Genomic DNA, 23089 nt, shown 5'->3' with positions numbered 1-23089 from the left:
TAGTTTGTGACTTTTAAGTACTGTTCATATGAATGTTCTTATCAGTTTATTTAAACAGGTATGATCTTAAAGATGGATAGCTGTAAGCAGTTGATAAAAAGTCACTTAAAATATTTACGATTTTTAAGCATGCACAGTGTAGCAGAATTATTTAAGAGATTACATTAGGAAAATAACTGCTATGGGGATGTAATACGTAATTATTCCAGTTTGACAGGCTCCTGCATAGATCTGTTTTCTGTGTAGAAAACGATAGTTCTCAGAAGCTTCCCAAGCTCAGAGCAAAAGAAAACTTCTCCAAATGTGAAGGATAATAAAGTTTAATGTAGACTTTGTTTAGGCTTTTAAGAAGTTGAATATGGAATGAATCTCTGAAAGTGGATTTATGGATATATTCAGAGAGCTTCTTGCTTGCTATTGCTAACATTCCTAATCTGCTGGTTCTTAGGACAATATTTATATTGGCTCATACTGTAAATTGTTTTTCTAAGAAAAAACACTCTACACACTAGGCAAGAAAAAGAGTAAAAGAAAGTATCCTGTGTTTGGAAGTCATGAGTACTGGTATACTGTCGCGTTCTTAAGAGTACTGCAAAATTTGTACATTAGTAGTTCTCCTGAGAAGATCATCTTCAGAATAGGAACGTCAGATCTTAGAAACAGTACTGACACCATGGAAGTACTGTCCTGTTTGGTAATATCAGTGCAGCTCTAAAACAGAAGCATTTTAATTGAGGCATAATAATTTGATTCACTTACAGAGCACTGACCACATAATGATCTTATCAATCAATACTAGGTCCTATTACAGAGGAGAAAAAAATTCCTTAGGAATTGTTGGTATACAAGGGAATAAACAGAGAAGCACATTCCTCCATGCCAGTTGGAAACACCTAATCTTCTACCATAATTAGGTCAGACGGGACACTTAACTGAGCATCAAAAGGGTATTCTATGTTTTCTTGTATGCCTGAAGCCGTGTCATACAACTGTTTGGTTTTCCACAGTAATTCATTCCCACTCCCAACTCAGAAATATGCAGCTGATTGATAACTTTGGGATCAGTTTCATACTTGGTAAAAGCAGAACTTCTTGAAATTTTGGCTTAAAATACTAAAAAGCTGCAAAAACTCAAAGGGACCTTATTAGTAATTCAGTAAATGTACGTATAGTAGTCACTCTACATTCTTTGTGATGGGAACTGATGAAAGATCTATGCAAAAATCAGGATTCCAGTTACATATAAACAGGCTGCACACCAGGCTTACCTGTATACTCACCTGCCTGGGATCAGTTTTATGAGTCAAGCTGCATTTGAGTGATCTGGTGGATAGAAAAGTAGGCAATCGTGTCAACTTAAAATCTCTGTAATGCTACATTAATTGTGTTGTATCATCTACATGTATTTTTTGTGTTTTCACGCATCACTTAATCATGTAATGAGCAGCCACATGTGGAACTGATTCTGGAAATTGTTCTCTAAATGCTTCTTGAGGCCTTGTACTAGGCAGATGTCATTGTCTTCATCAGTGATGCCATTACTGAGGTCCCACTCTATACATCCTAGAAGGTCATATCCAACCTTGTAAATCTGTGAAGAATCTCTGGAAAGAACTAACTTTTCTTTGCTCAACTTCATCTGTTTTGGCAGATCATTTCTTTCCTTTGTGGAAAAAAAAAGTTTATAGAGAAATTATCTGCTTTTGTGATGACGAAGTTGTGCTTGGGGGAGGAATGATAAAGTCTCTTGCTAAATTGTAGATATTTTCTCAAGGAATACTGAAAATAAAATTTACATATCTTCAGTGCTCTTAATTCTGGGAAGACTAAGTCTATTTTAGAGGTGTTCTGTTTGTAAAGAAATGTTATGATACCAGCATTCTTGAAGCTTGGCTCTAATGAAGTGTCTCTTTTATTTGAAATAAAAAACCGGAGAAATGTTTCTTAACTTTCAATCCGATCTCTGAGCCTTCCTTAATTCCAGAATCAAATAGGCTGGAAGGGATTGCTGAACGTCCTTCAGTCCAACATCCTGCATCCAGACCAACCTCCTCTTCCTTTTGCCTGTGCAACCTGGATGCAGTGCCATCGTTGTATTGATATCTTGGCAAGTTTTTCTTGGGTACTGAACTGTGCCCTTGCCAGTTTTTATCTGCCTGCCACGATACTATAATATCCTGTAGTGACAATAACACTCCAGGTGTTATGTGTGGAGGCCTTAGCACTTAAATACCTTCTGGAAAGATTAACAATTGCCCAGCTTCTTCTTTTGTTGCAAGTATTTATCTTGTTTAAATGAGGATGTATTTTACTATGTTTCTAAAAATGGCCAGGTCAAAGGTATTTGAAGCAAAAATTATAACTCACATACTTACTGTATATAAACAGGAGCTATTGGTACATCCAGGGGCATACATCTGTCCAGTTACTTATGCTCATCATCATCAGTTACCTATGAACATCTTAAAGATGCCTGCCTCTCTTAGTTAAGAGATTGAATGACTTGACTATTTTTCCATCCCCACTAGCTCTCCTTCCATTTTCCTGCAGTTGACATCCAGTTGTCAACAGTGTCTCACCTAAAGCAGATGTCAGTCAACTTTTGTATAAATCATAAAATTGGCTAGATGTTAGGTAACAGATTTCTTGCCTTCCAGTATACAATGGCTGAGGTAGAGGCAAATAATGTTGAGGTACTGATGGCATTATTCTTGGATGTTGTGTGCAGACTACTTTCTTGTGCTGAGATTGGAAGATCGCTTGTCTGCCACTAATATTAGGGTACTTTCTATAATAAGATCAGCATACTACACAGCTGTTTATGTGGTAAGTTCCTCTGTATATGTTTGCTCATTCCATATGTACTGCTTTTTTTCTAGCATTAAATGGAGATACCTGTCTGAGAACTAGATACAGCCCAGCTTCCTTGCTTCTCTGCTCAGTTGTGCTTTCCAACTACTTTTCTGTTATCTCTGTGCTGCTTTCGTTGTAGTTCTGCATACCTGGAATGTGCTGTCTGTTTGTTGTCTTCATTCTTTTGTCCTTTATATTTTATGAACTACCTCTCATATTCTCTGTCCTGTTGCCCCAGACTTATTGCTTATCAACTTTTGAGTGACATTCTGGAAATTCCCCTACTCAGTGAAGAATCTTCAGAGAATCTGTTCCAGGAAAGTATTAATTTCTTAGGACACTATTACTATTTTTCAGTAAGAGATTTTTTTTAAAGCCACTTTGCATTTATACCAGTACAAAGCAGTGTTGCTGTCAGGTGTGGCCATTTTCTAGAAAGTAAGGAAGGCATCACTAAAAACAAGTATAGTCTTGAACTCTGTACTCTTGAACTTCCATGATGTTAGAGAAGGTGGAAGTTTCACTGAGGACTTGGTTTGGGGGACTTTTTGTTTTGTTTTGGGTTTGGGTTTTTTTAATCTTGTAATGTCTTTCAATAATAAGATATGCTTGTGTTCAAATCTTAGTGGAAATGGTGGGCAACAGTTATTTTTGATTCTTAGTGAATCCCAAACAGTGTTATCGCTTGAATCTCCCTTATCCCTCTGTTATCTGGAGCTGACCTAGATTAACAAGGTAAATGATTTGTCTTGATTTCATCAATGTGTTCTTGTTGGGGGGCATTTGAGGTTGGGGTTTGGTTGGTTTTTTTTTAATGGGCAGTTTTGTTGTGGGCTTGGGTTTTGTGCTTTTTTTTTTAATGGAGATAAGGCACTGAAGCCAGCCATTTGGTCTTCGAACATGGCTTTTTTGACCAGTGAAGACATGGCCACTGGTATACAGAAACATTTTTAAAAATTATATTTACAAGAGGCAGGAAGAAAATAACGAGTCAGTTGCAGGAAATTCCCAGATGTTTTATGTCCCATGCTTTTAATTTGCCTTATTGCTTGGTATTTGATAGAGAAAATAATACTTTGAAGAGGTCCATTATGTGGGAAGATTTGAGGAGGGTTAGCTAAGACACAGTGAGGAGTCTTTCCAACAAAGTTTGTTTCCCATTTAAAATTTTTGCTTCCAATTGAACTTTTTTAAACCAATAGTCACAAATATTAACTGAAACTTCTTAATTTAGTGGAAGTAAATGTTGTGTCCCCCTTGTGTTTTACTCACTTGATAGCTCTTTTTACTAGTACTAAGTTTTTCTTTGTCCCTTGTGGTTGAAGTTTCTATTACATGTTTCTTTTGCACAGTGAACAGAAATTGTTACTGATTTCTTACTTTCTAAAATCAGTAACAGAATATCATGGAGAACCGTCACACAGGTAAAGGACCTGAGCAGCATGTATGATACCATAAGTAACTTGAAGGTTCCAAGTAGGCAAAAATCAAGTTTGTATGCATTTATCTCAGTTTTCATTTAACTGGTGATATGTTACTGTTAGCAGGTATGTTTTACTTCATTAGGTAGCGAGACATTGTTATTCACTGCACTGCTTTCCAAAAATCTTGGTAATTAATGAACTGACTTCTTCAATCTGTGGCAGTAAGTTCACCATGTAATAAAAACCTTAGCATGTTGTCTATACATACACATCTGTTTCTAGGAAGGCACTTGTATTTTAGGTAGCTGTCACTCTGCAGTGATTGCAGAGAGCTTTGTCAGAGTACCTTGGGGCTTGCACATGAGGCAGCACACCTATGCAGTGCCGTGACTTTAGAAATTAATTCAGAAGAAGACATAACCAGCTGTCTAGAGCCATCCTAAACCAGGGTGAAGATTGCAGGTGGGGATTTGTGTGGTGTTTTTTAAGCAAAATATTTACTTCTTAATAAAGAACCTTCTGACTGAGGTCTGGTAGACACACTCTGGCAAAAGAGACTGCAGCAGTTTAAGCCATTAAATTCAGCTGTCTGCCAGAGATTGCCTTAATAATAAGGCAGCAGAACAGGATGTGTCTAATGTATTTTCATAATCTCTTAGTTAAAGTGTTGGTGTGGCTACACTGCAGGATAGATCAGACATCTGATCTGACCATTTTTCAGCTAGGTCGGTTGTCTGACTTAAGCGTATGGCCATACAAATGCTAGTTCCAGCTGAAGCTGGAGGAAGAATATGCAGTCAAAGGTCATCTGTAACTATCAGTAAAAGCCACTTTGGAATTGCCCCTGGATTGTGAGCACAATGATTAAGAGGTCAAGGCACACATCTTCTTCTGACCTAAGTAACAAACTAAACTTGTGAACACTATTAAATATAACAGGAAGTTTTGTCAACCCATCTGGAATTTCAGCTTAGAGTTGGATATCCTGCAGAAATTAGGAAGATACTCCTTGACCTAATGAAATAATAAGTCTTCGGTATTTCTGATGAGCACTAAGGTACTACTAATGTACTACTACGGTCCACTAAGGTACTACTTTAAATGCTGCCTAGAAAATGCAAGTATGTTTGGACATTAATAGGAAAGTGTTAATGAATGGGAGTCCTGTGTGGCTGGATTTGGGGGTATGTTGGCTGCCATCAAAATACACAAAACGTGGAACTCGGTTTTACTGCAAAACCAACATTGCTGTTATTCAGCCAGCTTGGGAACTTGGTGCTTAGAATGTTCTTTGGCTTCTGAAATAGTATAGCTTCATTCGTCATTGAGAACCACAGATCTAAGCAAAACTTCATTAGTTTGTGTGGCAGGACCTGTAAAATTTGGGTTTCATACTCTGTTGTTCTGAGTGGGAAATGCTGAGTCTTAGTAGCTAGAAGTTGAACAGTAGGAAAAATGCTTGTATTATGTGAGTAACTTCAAGTCAGAAGCTCTGATTCTGCTTGCACCTAAACTTTATGGGTTAGCAAAATCATTCTATTGCTCGCTTGTGAATGTAGGTCTTTATGGATAAATAACCTGCCTAAAAGTCTATAGAGTAAATCAGAACTGTGTTCATTCCCTTTGCCTGGTTTTTATGCCTCTAATTGCTTCAGGACACATTTCGTGTCTGTATAAGAGCTGTTGCTCACTGCAGAGGATTTCATGGGGTTGCTGGTGCTGATTGCAGTTGCAAAACTGAATCACAGAAGTACTGCTAAAGCAGTTGGCTAGCAGAAGATATGAGTCATGTTGACCTGGAGTTTGAGATGGCTGTGAATAACAGCTTTTGCTAGAAGGAAACAAAACTGGGCAGAGAGAGGCCATCCAGCTCTGCACGGGCTCCGTGAGTGCTGACTCATGCTGACTCATACCTGCCTTGCTGGTGCTCCTGGCTGGGCAGGTGCACTGTAGACCCATGGGCAGATGGATAGCAAGAGGAGCATGAAGCAGTGGTGCAGCAAAGGACTGCAAAGGCAGACAAGAAACTTTCTTTACAAATGCCTGTTCCATTTTATGCTGCCTTACTTGTGCCTGCAGTGCTCTCCATAGCATTGAGTTCTTTGCCAATATACAATGCAATTAATTATCACTCTGTCAGCCTCCTAAATTAATTTTGATGGTATTCATGATGGCGATGCTGAAAGATTATACTTCCCCCTTACTCTTCACTAATGGCACAACTCTTCATTGCTGAATTCATTTGTCTTCATCTACCCATGTGTTCTCCCTGTTTCTTTTGTACACATGCTGAAACTTTGTGGGCCTCAAACAAGAGCATAAATACTTAGTCTGAAGAAATAACTGGTACTGTAAGTCTTGTCTGTAAGTGCCATGGTCTTTCCCCCAACACTTTTCTCCCATCCCAGTGAATCCTGTGGATCATTGGATAGTTGAACAATGTTTAGGGACAGAAATGTTGCAATTCACCCTTTTAAACTAAATAAATCATAGAATAGTTAGGGTTGGAAAGGACCTTAAGATCATAAAAAAGATATATCAATTAGAGTAGCATATCATATGTTCAGTACAGTGAGACTATGATATATGAGTTGCCCAGGCAAGCCTTTTACCTTTCTTCAAATGCACGATGAAGATAAAAATGCTCTGAAAAGAGTAACTTTATAAAGCTAATTTGGACATAGTACGAATGACCTGGAACTTCATGTAAAACTAAATCTGTATGCAGTTATGAAAAAAAGGTAAGGTCAGCCAGATAAATTACACAATGCTGACCTTATTTTTAAAATGACTTTGCTAAAGGAGATGACAGATCATTTTGATCTTTATGTAATAACCAAAATTCAGCTTTTGTGTTAACAATAGGAATGCTAAGCTTTTATTTTCCCAGAGGTACTTAAAAAACGTTTTAAAATACTTACAGAAATAGGATGAGATCAAGTAATAGAAATCTAAGCCAGGATTTTGTCATGGTTTTATTTTTGCCTCCAGACTTTAAATACTTCCAATAAAGGATGTATTTTAAAGCATGAACTAAAAGCCTAGAGTTCACATTACTGTGTTTGGAGCTGGGAGAGGCTTGTACACTCCCATACATACTTTGTTTAAGTATAGGAAACAATCAGTTTTATAAGGATGAAGAAATTGAAAGACCATTCTTAAAGTAACACAAGTTTAGCTTCCATTACATGCACCTTTTAGGAAAAATAATTTTAATACATTCTTTAGTCTTGTAAAAAAATTGCTTATCTTAGGGTATGATTAAAAATTGTTCTGTGTTTCTGAATAGATCATCTTTTTTGGTAATTCCTTTCTCTTTCAGCCTCCCAGATTGACATAGATTTACTACTTGAATGAGTAATGGAATAACATTCTTTCTGTTGGGAAGTGCTGTAGTTCTGCCTCCCGAACTTCCTGAAGAAGTAGCAGTAATGCTACTTATTAATAGCTAAAAATAGTTATAGTTTTGTACTTTTAGCAATGTTGTTGTTGAAACAAGGCTAAAAGTAGTAATAATATTAAAGAGACATATTTCACTTCATTGTACATGCCAAAGAACAGGCAAAATACAGTTCTCTCTCCTGGTTTAGTACAGCTCTTTTTAGTGAGGCTTCAGTGAAGTGTGATTTCTATTTATCTTTTTAAGATGGCTAGGATCTGAGCTATATTTATTTTTATCTTGTTACCTGAGTTCATACATTGATGGAACTTCAATCTCTCTCTTAGGCCTCTAAGGATTTAGAAAATGCAAAGGTAACTTTCCCATTTTTCCAGGTTGCTTTTTCCTCTGTACTGACTTTTTTTTTTTTGATTCAGGTACAGAAGAGAAAATTGTGGGTTATTTCTTTCCTGCTGCCAGGAGCTCTTGGAAAGGAGATTTCTTTTCTCCAGTAAACAATGGGTTTATTACATAAGCAAATAGCAAATGCAAATCATATGGATAAGCCTATAGAAATGATTAAAAGGTGCCTACTATCCCGTGATCTGGAAATAAGGAGTATTGTTACTATTTATTAGAACAGTGGCCAAGTAAGTGCTGGTGAACAGAGAAATGGATTTACTTGGAGTAGGCAGTTGGGTGTAACGAACACAAAAGCCAGTGGTATGTTTGTGCACTTTCTACAAAGGTCTGAAACTTTTGGGTTTAGAAAACTTTCTAACACAGGACATGAAACTTGGAATTAAAGAAATTATAGAATCATAATACACAGGAATGGGAGTGAAACATATGCAGATTAGAAAAGGGAAAACAAAGGCAGGTGGTAGGGAAGCATTCAATATTTGGCACAATCTAGTGGAAAATAGAATGAAGTTTAGACTTTTTTTTTAATCAACTTTGAACAAGAATTGGAGAAGGATTATTTTTATGTATTAAAAGTCTATGGTAGTCCTTAGGGTCATAACTAAGAATAGATAAAGACTTCTCATTTTACAAGTGAAATACTGAGTATTGTCAAGACTGACAAGATTGGTTTTGCTTGATATTCACTTCCCAGCCACAGCCTGGAAATCACTTACTACTAATAATGGTAACAAGATAGTGAATAGATTTCTTTGCTAGTCTCTACATTAACAAAGCAGAGACTTGGAGAGCCATTAATGATGCTGTAGGAGAGTTGCTTGAACGAAATTACTGTATTTTTCACATGTGTAACTCATGGATTACCTGTTTAAAAATGGGTGGGGGGAGGGGAGCACTGGAAATTATATAAAATGCTGCTTATCACCACCTGCCTTTAGATTTGTGTATTTTATGTTAAAACTTACTTTCATTAAGCAAGCTTTATGGATGGATTGATTCAAGTTAGTGCACAGTCAGATGCGTAAAAATGCATATGTAGTCTAGGTTTGTAATTTCTGAAGTGCAGCATCTTGGTTTTACTTAGAAACTTCAAGGGATTTGGGGAGCTCTAAGATGTACATATGGGACAAATCACTGGTTTGATCAATCAGAAATTTCAAAATGCATGCCTCAAACAGGAGTGAATGGGAACCTGCAGGGACAGACTCTAAACTTTGCTGAATAAAGCAAGCAAGGTAAAAAGGAAACCAGGGAGTAAATCAGAAGGGGGAGAAAGAAACGGGGGGGAAAGGAACAGGGGAAAAAGTTCTAGTCAGCAGAGCTTCACAGACATATCTTAGGGGTCAGAAAGTGTTAACAGTTCTTTTTTGATCTTAAGAATAGACTTAGCAAAAGATATTAAAGTGAACTAGAAAAGATCTCTAAATCTATAAATACAGGTACAGTGAAGTCTCTCTAATACTGGGTTTAACTGGTGGAACTTTCATTGTCATTGAAGGCAGTAAAATTTCTTGCCTTGTCTTCAGAAAAGTAATTTTGTTCAAATCTTGTAGCTGGAAACAGTAAAAGCATCAATTACCTATAATTTCATGGTTTTGTATCTGAAAAATGCCTTCAGATGCCTAACACGGTCTTTCTTTCTCCCGCTCCTGCTGTTCTAGGAATTGGCTCTCCGTAGCCAGCTTCCAACAATGGAACAAGACGGTGGATCTCAAAATCCTGTGTCATCTCCTGGAATGTCTCAGGAACTGAGAACAATGACTACAAATAGTTCTGATCCCTTTCTTAACAGGTTTGTAGGAGTAGCTACGAGAAGCGGGGAAAAAAATGATTTAAAATTCTGTTTGGTACATGTAATAGTTTATTTTGAACATCTGTGTGTGCCAAAAGCCACAGCTGTAAATGAATCTTTCCTTAAATGGCAAGTCTAGTAAAAGTTGAGGATTAAAAGCTGTCTCCTGTGGGAGGAAGTAGTCTGTTCAGACTTGTAGGAAGGTTTTTTATTCAAAGTCATAACATGTTTGCCTCTGCATAATCTGTTGACTAACAGTCATTTCAAATTACTGACTGAAAAGAATTTGTGAATAGCTTGCTATGAGATCAAATGAACTGTGAGGCACATTTAGGACTACACCTTGAGGTTCATTTTAAGGTTTCTCTATTCTCCCCTCCAGGTTTTTAATTTAGCAGTTTTTTCACTCTGTTAATGTTAGGTCTGCAAATAGTGGCATGTTTCAGTTTAAATGCTGTATTATTTTGACATGGGTCTTTTAATTCAAGATTTAGAATTTTACAGTATAGACTTATCTTTTTCATATAACTTTCTTCTTAATCCTTCTGAGGTGGAGTGTTTGTTTTGTTGGAAATATGGTTCTAATTACAGCTTGCAAGTGCTTCATACTAGCCATTGCAACTTTGAAGAAACTGCTGAAGCTTGAGATAAGTCATATCTGTATTTTTTGCTTAGCATGCTGGAAAGAAAAAGATGAAAATAGTAAAGGAGTTAAATCTCCAAGCCACATAAACTTGTAATTAATAGAGTAAGAACCTACAAACATTTCAGCAGTATCGAGTAGTTGCTGTTAAGTTGAAGTTCAGAATCAGAGAAATGCTTCTTTCTGTCTTTATAGGGTATATATGAAGTTCCTGGTGAGACAGTCCTCCTAACTTTAGGTACCAAAGTTAGATATCCAAAGTGTAGGTAGCTGAATTATTTTCTACTGCCTAAATAATCAGAACATGCAAAAAATTTCTGAACAGAATTGCTACATTGGAGCAGTTTGAGTAAATATACAGTAGTGTTTTCACTGCTTCTGCTAGGGCTCCTTGTCCACAGGTCCTTCCAGGAGCCTGCTGCAGCACAGGCTCTCAATGGCCTGCAGCTTCCTTCAGGGCACATCCACATGCTCTGGTGTGGGCTGCAGGGGCACAGCCTGCCTCACCATGGGCTGCACCATGGGCTGCAGGGGAATCCCTGCTCCAGTGCCTGGAGCACCTCCTCCCCTTTTTCCCCTTGGTGTCTGCAGGGCTGTTTCTCTCAGATTTTCTCACTCCTGTCTTCCAGATGCTGCTGCACAATTTTTTCACCCTTTAAATACATTTTTATTATCACAAAGGTATCGTCACTGTCACTGATGGTCTCAGCTTTGGGCAGCAGCAGGATCATTTTGGAGACAGCTGGAAGCAGCTATGTCTGACATGGGTTCAGCTCCTGATGTCTTCTCACAGAGGCCACCGCTGCAGCCCACCTGCTATAAAAACCTTGCTATGTAAACTCAGTACACTGGCCTACTTCTGTGCCCCATCCCAAATTTGCCATTGCAGCTTTCTTGATCTTGCTGTCTCCTTTGGCAAGAAGATGGCAATAACAAATCGAATGCATGTAAGGCCCCATGCCATCACTGTTTTGTTAACTGTTCTGTCAACAAGATTATTCTGAACAGAGTTTGTTTACAGGATGGCTCTGTACCAGTCTTTGGTTTATGTTAGGGCACTCTCTTGCCATGACATGTATGACTGAACTGGTAGTAATGCAACTGTGGGAAGCAATTGAAGAATCACTAAAGGAGTTCCAACTATAGCACCTATTTATAACAGCAGTGACCTAAAAATACACTGCAGTGGTTGATTAAACGTGGGGACATTAGTAGTTAGAAATCGTTTTTATCTTTATAGAAGTGTGAAAGGGTGTGCCATTATTATTTTTACTTCTAAAGTAATTTGGGAATGTCTGTGATATGCTTCCAATGGTTTTAATCTGTGGGTGGGTGTGAAAAGCTTAAAACTGCAGAACACAGGCAGTTTTTTAAAGCTACTTAAGTTTAATTGAATCTAAATAATATGGTTTTAATTGGAAAGGGCCTGGATAAAACAAAATTCAGATGTCTCACACAGGCAAAGGCTTCAGTTTTTGATTGGAATAAAGTATTTCTCATGACAGCAGTGTTTTGAGAGCCCTTGGATTGGTTCTAAAACCAAGCATTTATTATAATAGGTGCACTACCCTAATTTGTTGCTCCCTTTCTTCTGTTACAGTGGAACATATCACTCCAGAGATGAAAGCACAGACAGTGGACTTAGCATGAGCAGTTACAGTGTACCCAGAACCCCTGATGACTTCCTGAACAGTGTGGATGAGATGGATACAGGTCTGGTTTTGTGTACATCCTTAACGCATTTTTTACAAATACACTTGCGTCCATTTGCAATGAAAACGAGGAACTCTGAGAACCTGTGATGCTTTCTGCATTGTTTTACTGCCACCTTCTAGTTCTGTAATAGAAATATTACGGATAGACACGTGAGACATACACTTGTAATTAGCTCTGTTGGGAGGGTGGACGATTGCTTGTATATAGTATCACTCCTGTTATAAGGAGTTTGAGTGTCCATTTGCTTTTCTAAGTAATACTGCTTGTTCAGCGCTAAGAGTAGTATCTCATCCAGTGTTGCTAATACTGCTCTAAAACAATATTTGACTCAGTATTGTCTTCTTCCTTTAAGCATAAAAATTAAAACAAGATAAATGACGTCAAAGATGTGTAAAGACTTTGGTCAGTAGGTGAAAAGATTGAAACAAAGGACATGTACTTTGTACATCTGTGTGCAGTCAAATCATCTTTGGTTTTTCTGATGGATTTCTGTGAATCCCATTGCAGTGTAATTCAAGAGATGCAGTTGTCCTGATGTATTGTGGGTTGGGCACTTCCAGTATATGTAATACCTGTCTTGCTTTGTGTTATAACCAGGTGACAGTATCAGCCAAAGTAACATACCGTCCCATCAGAACCGTTTCCCAGACTACCTTGAAGCCATTCCAGGGACAAATGTGGACCTTGGGACACTGGAAGGAGATGGGATGAATATAGAAGGAGAAGAACTGATGCCAAGTCTGCAAGAGGCTTTAAGCTCTGACATCCTTAATGACATGGAATCTGTCTTGGCAGCCACCAAGCTAGATAAAGAGAGTTTTCTTACTTGGTTATAGGGGCCTCAGGGAGACTGAATTCTGAATCTGTGAAGGATCTAAGGAGATTAGGACATCTGTATCTGAAGCTCAGACCAAGCCAGTGTGGTACACTTGGGCTTGTGTTCAGAAAAAGTAAATGAACAAATACTCAACAAGATTCTTTTGTTTTGCTCTTCCTTGTCCATCGCTGCTGTTATATATTGCTGACTTTTTTCCACAGTTGACTCTGAAGAACAGACATCTGCTTGATCTTTTTCTATTGCTGTTGCAACTACTGTTCAAGGGGGGTGGGGAGGGACGATGAGCCTATTTGGATGACGAGTGCCATTCCTTTTGTCCTAGTATGTGCTTGCATATCATTTTATCTAAGTACTCAGATCGAGAGTTAATTTCTGCATGTCACTGCTTGTAGTTTGCTCAGCTAGTTGTTTGCTGCTGCCTGTGGCAAGTGGTAAAACATGACATGCTGGGGTGACAAGCCAAAAATGACGTATCTGGTCAAAAGAAGTCAATACTGATTTGGAGAAATGACTTAAAGGAGGGCTGAAGACTGTTTGGCATTAAGTGTTTCTACTAGTAGCTCTTTCATTAGTCACAAAGTGCTCTTGTTCATATTTTATAGTAAATCATGAGTCATTTTACATAGAAACGTATATGAACTTTGATTGTTGCCACGTATTCTAGCCTAACTTTTGTTTGTCAGAAATACTTTGATTATTTTTGTTGGTTGGTTTAACTGTAGCTGTAGGATGGGAAGTAATTCTAGGTGTTCTTTTTTTTTTTATTAGTGAAATCTAAGTTTTTTTCTGATTTCACATAGTCTTATTTAAATCTGAATTGTCTGCTTTTTTTATACTTAAAACATGCCTATTGTAGCCTGGTAAGCTAGTGAGTACGTAAACCAGTATGTTTTGCCTGTAACTTTTTTATTGTTTTTAAGGCTAGCTTTGAATGTAATCAGTAGAATTCATGACCAGTGGCTTATTTTTCATGTTTATTTGCAAGATTTTTAATTAGAATCTGATTGCAGCAATATAAAAGTTAGAATCCTAACAGTCATACGTACAATTCTTGTACATACTGTAAAGTAGCAGAAACCATTTTAAAATGACAGATGCATCTAATCTCTCTTCTGGTTTTCAGTTTTGATATCTGAGTTTAGATTTTCAAGTCCTTAATAGGGAAAGAAACTATGAAAAGTTTCTCATAAATTAGCATGGAAGAAGTATGAACTATTAATACCACTCTTAAGTTGCAATGAAAAGGCTAGAACACCAAAAAACAAATCCTCAAGAAAAATCGTAAATGTAATAGTTATCAAATCCTGTTTGGTGAAAAATAAGCCCTGGACACTATATGTAGAAGAATGTAAAGATACGTGTTAGATGGTGACGTGAGCAGGTAATGAAGTGTATATTAGTGGTAGAGCTTAGTATGGGGTAGAGGTGAATATGAATTATCTTTATTTTACAGGAAAAGATGTATCACTAAGTTGTTTGCAGGAGTTGACACAGTTTCCAAAGAGTATTTTTAAATGAACAAAATGAGCATGAATCAAACTTTCAGTATAAGCTATGAAGTATTGTGGGGTTTTAGGGTATTTTTCTGATGAAAAACAGTGTCACCAGTTAACACCTCTATAACTAAGGGCCTGTCACCATCCTCAATATGAGCCTTTATTTTCAAGGGTGTTTAACATGACTATAAATATACTGTAATCATGAAACTTGGTTTTGAGAAAAAATCTCAGCTAGCAGGGACTTCTCCTGGGGAGAGATTTTGGGGGGTTCATTGTTTTGCGTTTTTTTAAAGACATTGATTATTTTTTGAGGAATGAATCAGCAAAACAAAACAACCCCCCATATCGTTATTATCATCTGGATTTCTAATGCTTCAGGAATAGTTCTGATTTAGGATAATGTAAAGAATAAAAACTCTGAATCAAGTCTCATTTTAAAAACTGAAGCAGCAGAGGCAGAGAGATTTTAAATTTGCTGCTGTAAATGTACATTTACTACTTTATGTAAGGATTTTAGTGTTTGAAATACACAAAATTGTTTGTGGCTTGTTATGGGATACAGGCAGGTTTTAAAATACCAATTTTCCAAACACATCCACAATGACAAATATATTCTGCTACACCAATAATTCAGTGATTAATAGGCCACTTATGTTGTGCAATGACACAGTAGCTCCTGAAGCAGTATATTGTGTCCAAGATAGGGGTTTTAGTAGTATTTTTACAGTTTCATTATGAATTCTTCTCTCTTCTTCCCTTCAGGAAAAAAAAGACACTAAGTTTTTGTAACTTGAATGGTCTGACATAAAACCACAACAGCAAGGAAATTCAGAGTTGATTCCATTTCAGTTGTCTTCCGCAGTTGTGTCCAGGTACAATAGCACATACGATGCACTGAGTGCGGACTCTTGACATGCTGTACCTTGCTACAGCAGCAGGGAGTACAGAACAAATTTTCCTTCCTTGCTTTTGTGTGTTTGTCACAGCTTTAATATTTGAATGTTTTCTTCTCATTGTAGAAACACTAAACAGCTTATACTGTATTTGGGTAGCACTGCTTAGGGTAGATACTGACAAACTGGGAATCCTTGAACTGCTCTAACATGAATTATGTTTTGTGATACTTAATTGATTTTAATACATTTCCGTTCTCTCATTTATTAGGAAACATACCATAGAGATGCTGTACTGTTGGCAATCAACACTAATTTGGATTTTTTTTTTTAATTCTGCAAACACATTGTTTGATGAAGTGGTTAAAATCGTTTGAAATGCAAAAGTGTTTGGGGTAGTATTTTATACTGATGTATATATTGAAACAGAAATCATTGTAATAATTGTAATAGCTGTTAGTTATAAATACACTATATGCAGACAGATGGGGCTGTACAAAACTGTGCTGTTCAACACCTGGGCAGGGCTACTGCTTGGCAACAGGTTGCAATGACAGTAAACTACACGGATCAAATATTGTACCATTCAGTGTTGGCGCTCACCAATGCAAATGGAGAAGAGATGGTTTCAACGTGATTAACACTACATAGCTTTCACACAGGTGGTAAATTAGTACTAAAGTGACCTTTTCACTTACAAGCATGTTTTTTATACAAATTAACAGGTGTGCCTGTGTAAAATAATGTGTGTTCTGTATCTTGGAAAAAATACTCTCCACATTTAGAATGTTATATGTTAGAGAACTCTTAAATGCACCCTTGTCAAAAATTATATATATTAGTTACCAATGTTACTTTTAGATATGAGCATGACTGTAAGTTAGGTACTTAGTATGTTCTGTTACATTATTTTTCTTTATGTAATACTTTTTCAGTTGTTTTATTTGGTATAAATATATACTTTGTGCTTAAACGTCTTTGTTTGTTTTTAACATTCAGTAGTATGTAAAGATACTGACTTCCTTCAGTGAGATGGATGCATTGAATTGTTGGAATTCCTATTGTAGTACGTCTGTTCTCATCCCCCTTGTCGCTGCTTTTTAGTCACACTCCAGATCTGCAGACACTGTGCCCAGTCTCACCTAAGAGACAAGGGAGCCACTGAAGTCAGCGAAGACTTAACACTAAAGTATACATCTCTGTGTTTGCAATAATGAAGAGACAGTGACTCTGCTGAGCCTCGTACAGCTTGTGTGAAACAATCCTTGCATATGGCACTAGAGTGAGCTGGGAACAGAACATCCATTACCTACTGTAAGAAAGCATCTGCTTTTTGCAGATAATGCTTGCAGTGTTCAGGATCTTCCCACGTAGCAGATACATTTTTGGCTAACTCTTAAGTTTATACGATAATTTGTGGCAGACTATCAATAAAGACACTCTATTTTCATTTCCAAGTTTTGACTTTTGAATTGTGGAATATGTAATGACATACCTTGAATGTGTCTGAAGATTTAAGTGTAAAATAATCTTGACAATATACATTAATTTTAATCTTCTGTAAACCAGAGATTCTGAAAGATGTTTTTTAATGTAATGCAGTTCATGATGGCTGAAGTCATACACTGTTTGCATTTTAGCAATTCAAGTTGTTACTGTTCAGCACTGAAATGCCTCAGCTCTGTGAAATTCAGTGTCATTGTGTCCTTTCTTAGTTAAAGATCCAGGGCTTGATGCTTCTATCATTTTGTGGTTTACTCCTGAGTTCATAGCTAGGTTTAGTCACTTGGATCCTTTAAATTTAAACCCAACATCACACTTTGCACCTGGTATGGTGCAGTGGAGAGCCAGTGCCAGGGCATGAGAAGGCTCTGATTTTATTTGCTGATACTGCTTTATCTCAATTACAAGGCAGTGACATACGGCAGTAGTTGAAGTATGAGTGACCTTCTTAGGAAGCCCAAAATTGAGGCTGTTCCAGCAAAGCAGGATATCTGGTCCAGGTGTTCCAAGTTCACTTGGCAATTCCTTTTGAAATATTCTCAAGGCTTAGTTAGAAATAAAAAGTATTTGTTTCGGTAAGCCAGAAATGTGCTTCCACAGAAGCATTGAGTCTTCCCTGTGCTGATGTGCACATTATAAGCTAAAAAAAAAAAAAAAAAAAAAAAAACCACCATTTTTTCACCTAGGATCATTAACAAAATAATTACTTGAGATGAGGCTATGATCTGTCTGGCACCTCCTGTTCTGGAGGCTCATAGCAAGATAAAGTGGGGCCATCAATTTTATTTAGAGTATCAGCATCCATAGTTTATATGTCCCTGTTGAAGAGTAAAGGTGTGCTGCTTGCCCCTTGTTGTCACTACTTAATTGCTAACAGTAGTTATCCACACCCACTAAATTGAGATGTCATTGAAATAGGAAGACATCTGTGCAGCATGAGAGCTTTGGATTGACATGAAATGACAAATTGTCTTTAGACAATAGGGTAGAGCTTTGTACCAGCCACTGTATGCAGTACTTAATGCCTCTAAAACAAAAAAAGCCAGTATGGTTTTCTCCAAAGAAAATAGATTGAGGAAGCATGTTGAATAAGGAAAGTATGAATACCAGTACATCTGACAAAGCTGCCTAGGGTGTTTGTGGAAAACATGATTTTTATTTCTCCTGACAGAGGCTGTAACTGAATGCTACACATACAGGTAATTAACTGATTGGCGGTATTTTCTCTATATAGGAATGAAGTTGGTCACTCGTTATAGTATTTTCTATGTGAAACTGGCTTGTATTAGAACATGACAGGCAAAATAATTCTAGTGGATTTTCCTGTTATCATGTTAGCAAGTAATTTTAAAAAAAAGGTGGGAGGAAATCGGGAGCAGCCCCAAGAGGTTTTTATTCGTTGTTATGCAACAACAAAATAGAGCTCCATATAAGTGGTAAGATGGATCTTCCTGAAATGCCATTTCTCCTTCTCCCATATATGTTATTTCTGAACTCCTCTAGCAGGTTTTGGATTACTGTATTTACCACCTGTGAGTTTTGTTTGCCTGTTATTTAAAGACTGGGACTGTAGCACTAGGTGCTGTTGGTTCCCAAAGGAGAGCAGAGTTCTTCCTCTCTGGAATTCAGCTGTCACCATTTAAAGTCTGTAATACAGTGCAGAAGTTAGTCTGACTCCACGCTTGCTGCCCAGCCACTGTTGCAGGGTGGTTATTGGCAAGCATTTTTTCGAATGATGTTAGATTCCTGTTCTGGTTTGAATTCCCAGAGACTGGAAAAGTTTTATCTTTCCTATCTCATTACTTTGATTCCTGTAGCCAACTCTCTGTCATAGCAGGGGCACTGTCCCTATGGACAGTGCTGTGCTAACCAGCACCTCCACCTGAGTTAACAGTGGGGTTTTTTAGAGGTGCCAGTTTTATGCAGTCTTCCACTCATAGTTTCATTGTTCGGCATGCAAATACAATTGTCTCAGCTCTCTTGGCTAACAAGTGACCCTTTTCTGACCTCACCAAGCAATATAATCCTTTCATACCCATCATCCACCACTGAGGAGCGTGACCTGGAGGTTCAGCTCCAATTCTGGACTTTCAAAGTCTAGTTGAAATGAGATACTGGTCATGCGTGTGCATGACAACATCCCAGACCCATAAAAAACTGCATGACTTAGGTGGTAATACCTCACAGCAAACAGCAGTAACTCTGAGATGCCTGCTGGTTAGTTAGACCAGCGCCCTTCAGCCTGTGGCCTGCAGGCTGCGAGGGGCTATGCATGGCTGTGTAGTTCAGGAAGTGTCTGGCAGAAGGATTCCTGTGTGTCAGCCGTACACTTCCTGTACAGGAGAGATTTGGACTGCTGCTGAGAAAAGTTTTGGTGCCTGCAAAAGGTGCCAATGGAGAGACTAAAGCTGCCCTGCTGCTGCAACCTGCACCGGCCAGCACCTCTACCCCTAGCCTATCCGGGACTCCAACAGCTGCTTTTAAAGCCCTGGGGTTTAGATCTATGTACACCACTATGTAGAACTGTATGGCTTCCTTTATTTCTTAACTTTGGTTTTTCAGTTAAGACATAACTCTCCTTTAGAAGCTCTTTGCTCATGCAAACTGCCTTCCAGGATCTGATAATTGTATGGTTATAGATTCCTCAGAAGAATTAATCTGAATGTGACGAACAGCAATAGAAATAGAAATTTCTCTGTGCAGGTTAGTGGCAAGACTGCTAGAAAACCTGTCACCCACACAGTCCTATCGGTATCCAAGGTCCTGCCGTCCCTATACTAGCCATGGCTCAGAAAATAAACTAGTTTTCCATGAACATCTATGATAGCAGTAAGACTCAGGTTCCTTACAACTGTGATCTCCGCTGGTGGAGTTTACTGTTGTGATACATGATACATGAAGATGATTTTGCTTTGTCATCACCTTAAAAATGAAATACTGAAGTGTGGTGAGGCCTGCAAGCAGGAAAGAAGCATACCTGTGCTGTTGTACAAGGGCAGAGTTTCTTAGCTGCTCTTAGAAACGTCTTCTAACAGAGTGAAGACATCTGGTGGGCTTGCTTCCTTGTGGCAACTGGCTTCACATTTGCTTGTATTTTATTTTTAATGTCGCTAACATCTAACAGATGACGACGTTTTTGAAGTGAGCACGTTGGTGACAACTGAAGCAAAGGGTAAAGATGGTTTTTAAACTGCAGTCAGGTACACAGCTGGGTACACACTGCCCTGGAGAGAGAGGATGTGCAGTGGCACATCTGACCTCCTTTTCTGCCTTTAAGTGTGGAATTTTACCAGTTCCCAGGAGGACTATGTGGTGTGGTTTTACTTGTGTCCTGGGAGCACTGAAATGTTAATGTTTGCAAAATACTTTGAGGGTACAGCATTATTTAAGTGTTTTCTATTAATTCATTCTTAAAATGTGTGATTTTGTGGGTCTTTACCAAGTGGCATCACCACAAAGGAATATGATTTTTGCAATGTAGTACAAGGTATCTGATTCTACTAGCTTAAACCCATAAATACATTGCAGACAGGTAATACGTCATTGCATATCAAATGATAGCTTTCACTGGTGTGTGAGCAGTCGGTGGGAAGGGTGAGCTGATTCAAGCAAGCCCTCCCCTGCTGCTCACCAGTTAACTTGAATAACCTTGTATTTGATGCACAGTTACCACTGACAGATTAATGTACGCCAGCTCTTCGGTCTCTGAAAACCTTTGTGTCCAAGTCCTTAGGTTTTTAGCTGTTTTTCAGATTCAGCTTTCCTTTATCTGGTCTTCTGTCTGAGAAGCCAAAGTAATCTTGCAGATTTAAAAGTATGTTGATTAATTATGAGCATGAGGGGGGAACAATCTTGCATCATTATGCATATGTATGTACAGAGTAATGCTGCATGCATTTGTGTGTGTATATCTATATATAGACACTATATGTAAACACCTCATTTCCTGTCTAAAGACAACTCAGATTCTCATGAGCATTATATTTGTTCTAGGCTCATCAGGAAAAAAAAAAACAAACCTAATAAAAGTGCCATCCCAGTTATAAAGTCTGCATGGCCATTGCTTATTTTTAAATTCTCAGGTTTTTAGGTGTGATGTAGGAACATTTCAATCAGAAAACCACAATGGAGACAGAATGTGTATGCACATGTTACTCAGCTGTGCTGGCTCTCAAGAAATCAGGCTGGAGTAGTAGTAGCATGCCTCCTGTAAGTTAGTTTGGCTTTGCGGGACTTAAAGGCACCTTGCACACAAAACAACCTAAGCCCAAAGGGGTGGGGTAAAAGAATATGGGTTGCCAGTCACTCCTCTCCTGTGGGAGCTCATCTCTTGCTTTTGAGACAGAAGGAAAGTTGGCTTGAGCAACCTGGTCTAGTGGAAGTTGTCCCTGCCCTGGCAGGGGGGTTGGAACTGGATGAGCTTTAAGGTCCCTTCCAACCCAAACCATTCTAAGATTCTGTGAGTTTACCTTCAAATTTAATGCATAATCCACGCTACACATCTTATCATATGCACATTCTGCAACTGCATAGTCATATACATGCGTATACAAACAAAAAGATGTTTGAATGGTTAAGGAGAGAGAACTGGTATGTTACGGAGCAAAATGTTTGCTCATGGCAGCATTAAACCCCTAGTGGATACCTAATAGAGCCGAGTGCCATGTTCCACTGATACATAGCGCATACTATGCTACTTGGTCGAGTTATTCTTTTTAAATAGAGATTAAGATGATTTTGGATTACTTCCCCACCCCAAAGATCCCATGACAGTTGCTGGAGTTTCTTTTGTTTTTGAAGATTTAAGCTGCCTCCATGGGTGGGCCTAGAGTGTTTTAGAATGTATTAACATGTGGATTTATTCTGCACTTGAGTATAACTCTTTCTATGCTGCAACTTTTGTTGCTAGGTATTTCTTTGTTAGAACTGTAGCACTGGAACATAAGATGACAAGCTGATGGCCAGGCATCTGAAGCTGATTCAGGGTGCTTTTGAAGTCAAAAGCCGGTGACCTTAGGTTTCAAATCAGCCTTTTGGACAGTGTGCTGTGTTTGCATAGGACCTAGCCTGCTACTGGAACAAAGAGGAGATTTTTATATCCCATAATAGGCAAGCTGGGTGCTCTAAACGCCGCTAGCACTGACTCCAGTGGCCACTCTCTTAGGCTCTTTTTTTTTCTTTCTTGTTTTCCATTGTGTTGTTTGTAAAAATGTATGCTGTACCCTCCCTGTTATTCAAATACTCAGATCTCAGCAGGGATGTTCCATTTTGTGCATTTATAAGTATTAATACGTTTGCATGTGTTTGTGAATTGTATTTTGAAATACACAAAATGTGGAGGGGCTCTGAGTGTGCTGTAAGACAAGATCAGACAGTGAATTGCTTGGAGGAAAAATGGAGGCAAACCACTGAAGACCAATACACAAGTATTTGCTCAGAAACAGCCAGTTACAGGAATTGAAGATGAGGTAGCTCAGTAGATAAAACGGATTTCGTGGCTCAGGAGAACATCATAAAATTTAATTTCTCTGTCTGTTTTTTGCTGTTACAGAAATGCATATGCTCTCATGAGGTGCACAAATGTAAATACAGCAGACACAAAGCAATTCTACACTGGTTTGTATCCATGAGAAGCTGGAGTGCCAGTCAGCCTTCTGGTTGCAGCATTTGAAGAAAGGCATGGACTGAAGACGGTCCAGAGGAGAGTACAGATGAGGAGATGAGGTTACTGTAGTTGGGCCATTTATCTAGAGAAAAGTTAATGAAATGGTTAAAGATGATCTTCAAGTAAAAAGAAACTGCTACCATGAATCTGTTAACCACGGGGCACAGGAGAAGTCATCAGTTACACAGCAGGACGGTAAACTTTAGGTTAGGAAAATGTTTTCTGGGTGCCTTGTTGGGGTGGCTGAGGAGGCTGTTTCAGCTCTGTCTTGGGAGAATTCAAAGAACAAGTTGGATGAGCATCTGTCAGGAGTGGGTCAGAGCTGACCAGCCTCGGTGTGCTAGGTGATTGAGCCAACCTCTGAGGTCCACTCTCAGGCAGCGTCTCAAAGAACTGGGGCCATTGTCAGAGCTCAAGCACTAGGTTAGAAAAGGCAGGTCCCCAGAGTCTCAGGTCAGGGA

The 23089-nt window shown here is 38.4% G+C and overlaps 1 protein-coding gene across 8 annotated transcripts in view; it reads left to right on the top strand.

The window, feature by feature from the left end:
* Window positions 1–16917, top strand: part of YAP1 (Yes1 associated transcriptional regulator) — an 86109-nt gene extending 69192 nt beyond the window's left edge. For all 8 annotated transcript variants that reach the window (XM_057399776.1, XM_057399775.1, XM_057399777.1 and 5 more), the window contains 3 exons: window positions 9741–9871; window positions 12115–12227; window positions 12828–16917. In XM_057399776.1, the coding sequence (XP_057255759.1) occupies window positions 9741–9871; window positions 12115–12227; window positions 12828–13066 (483 nt within the window). In that variant the 3' untranslated portion in view covers window positions 13067–16917. The remainder of the gene's footprint in view (window positions 1–9740; window positions 9872–12114; window positions 12228–12827) is intronic.
* The last annotated feature ends 6172 nt before the right edge of the window (window positions 16918–23089 follow it).

The sequence above is a fragment of the Pezoporus wallicus genome, unplaced genomic scaffold (assembly GCF_028554395.1).
Source record: "Pezoporus wallicus isolate ANWC-B61680 ecotype Strahan unplaced genomic scaffold, APGP_CSIRO_Pwel_v1 scaffold_6446, whole genome shotgun sequence".
NCBI lineage: Eukaryota > Metazoa > Chordata > Aves > Psittaciformes > Psittacidae > Pezoporus > Pezoporus wallicus.
Note: the sequence above shows the minus strand (reverse complement) of the source record. Positions and strands in the feature narration are given on the sequence as shown.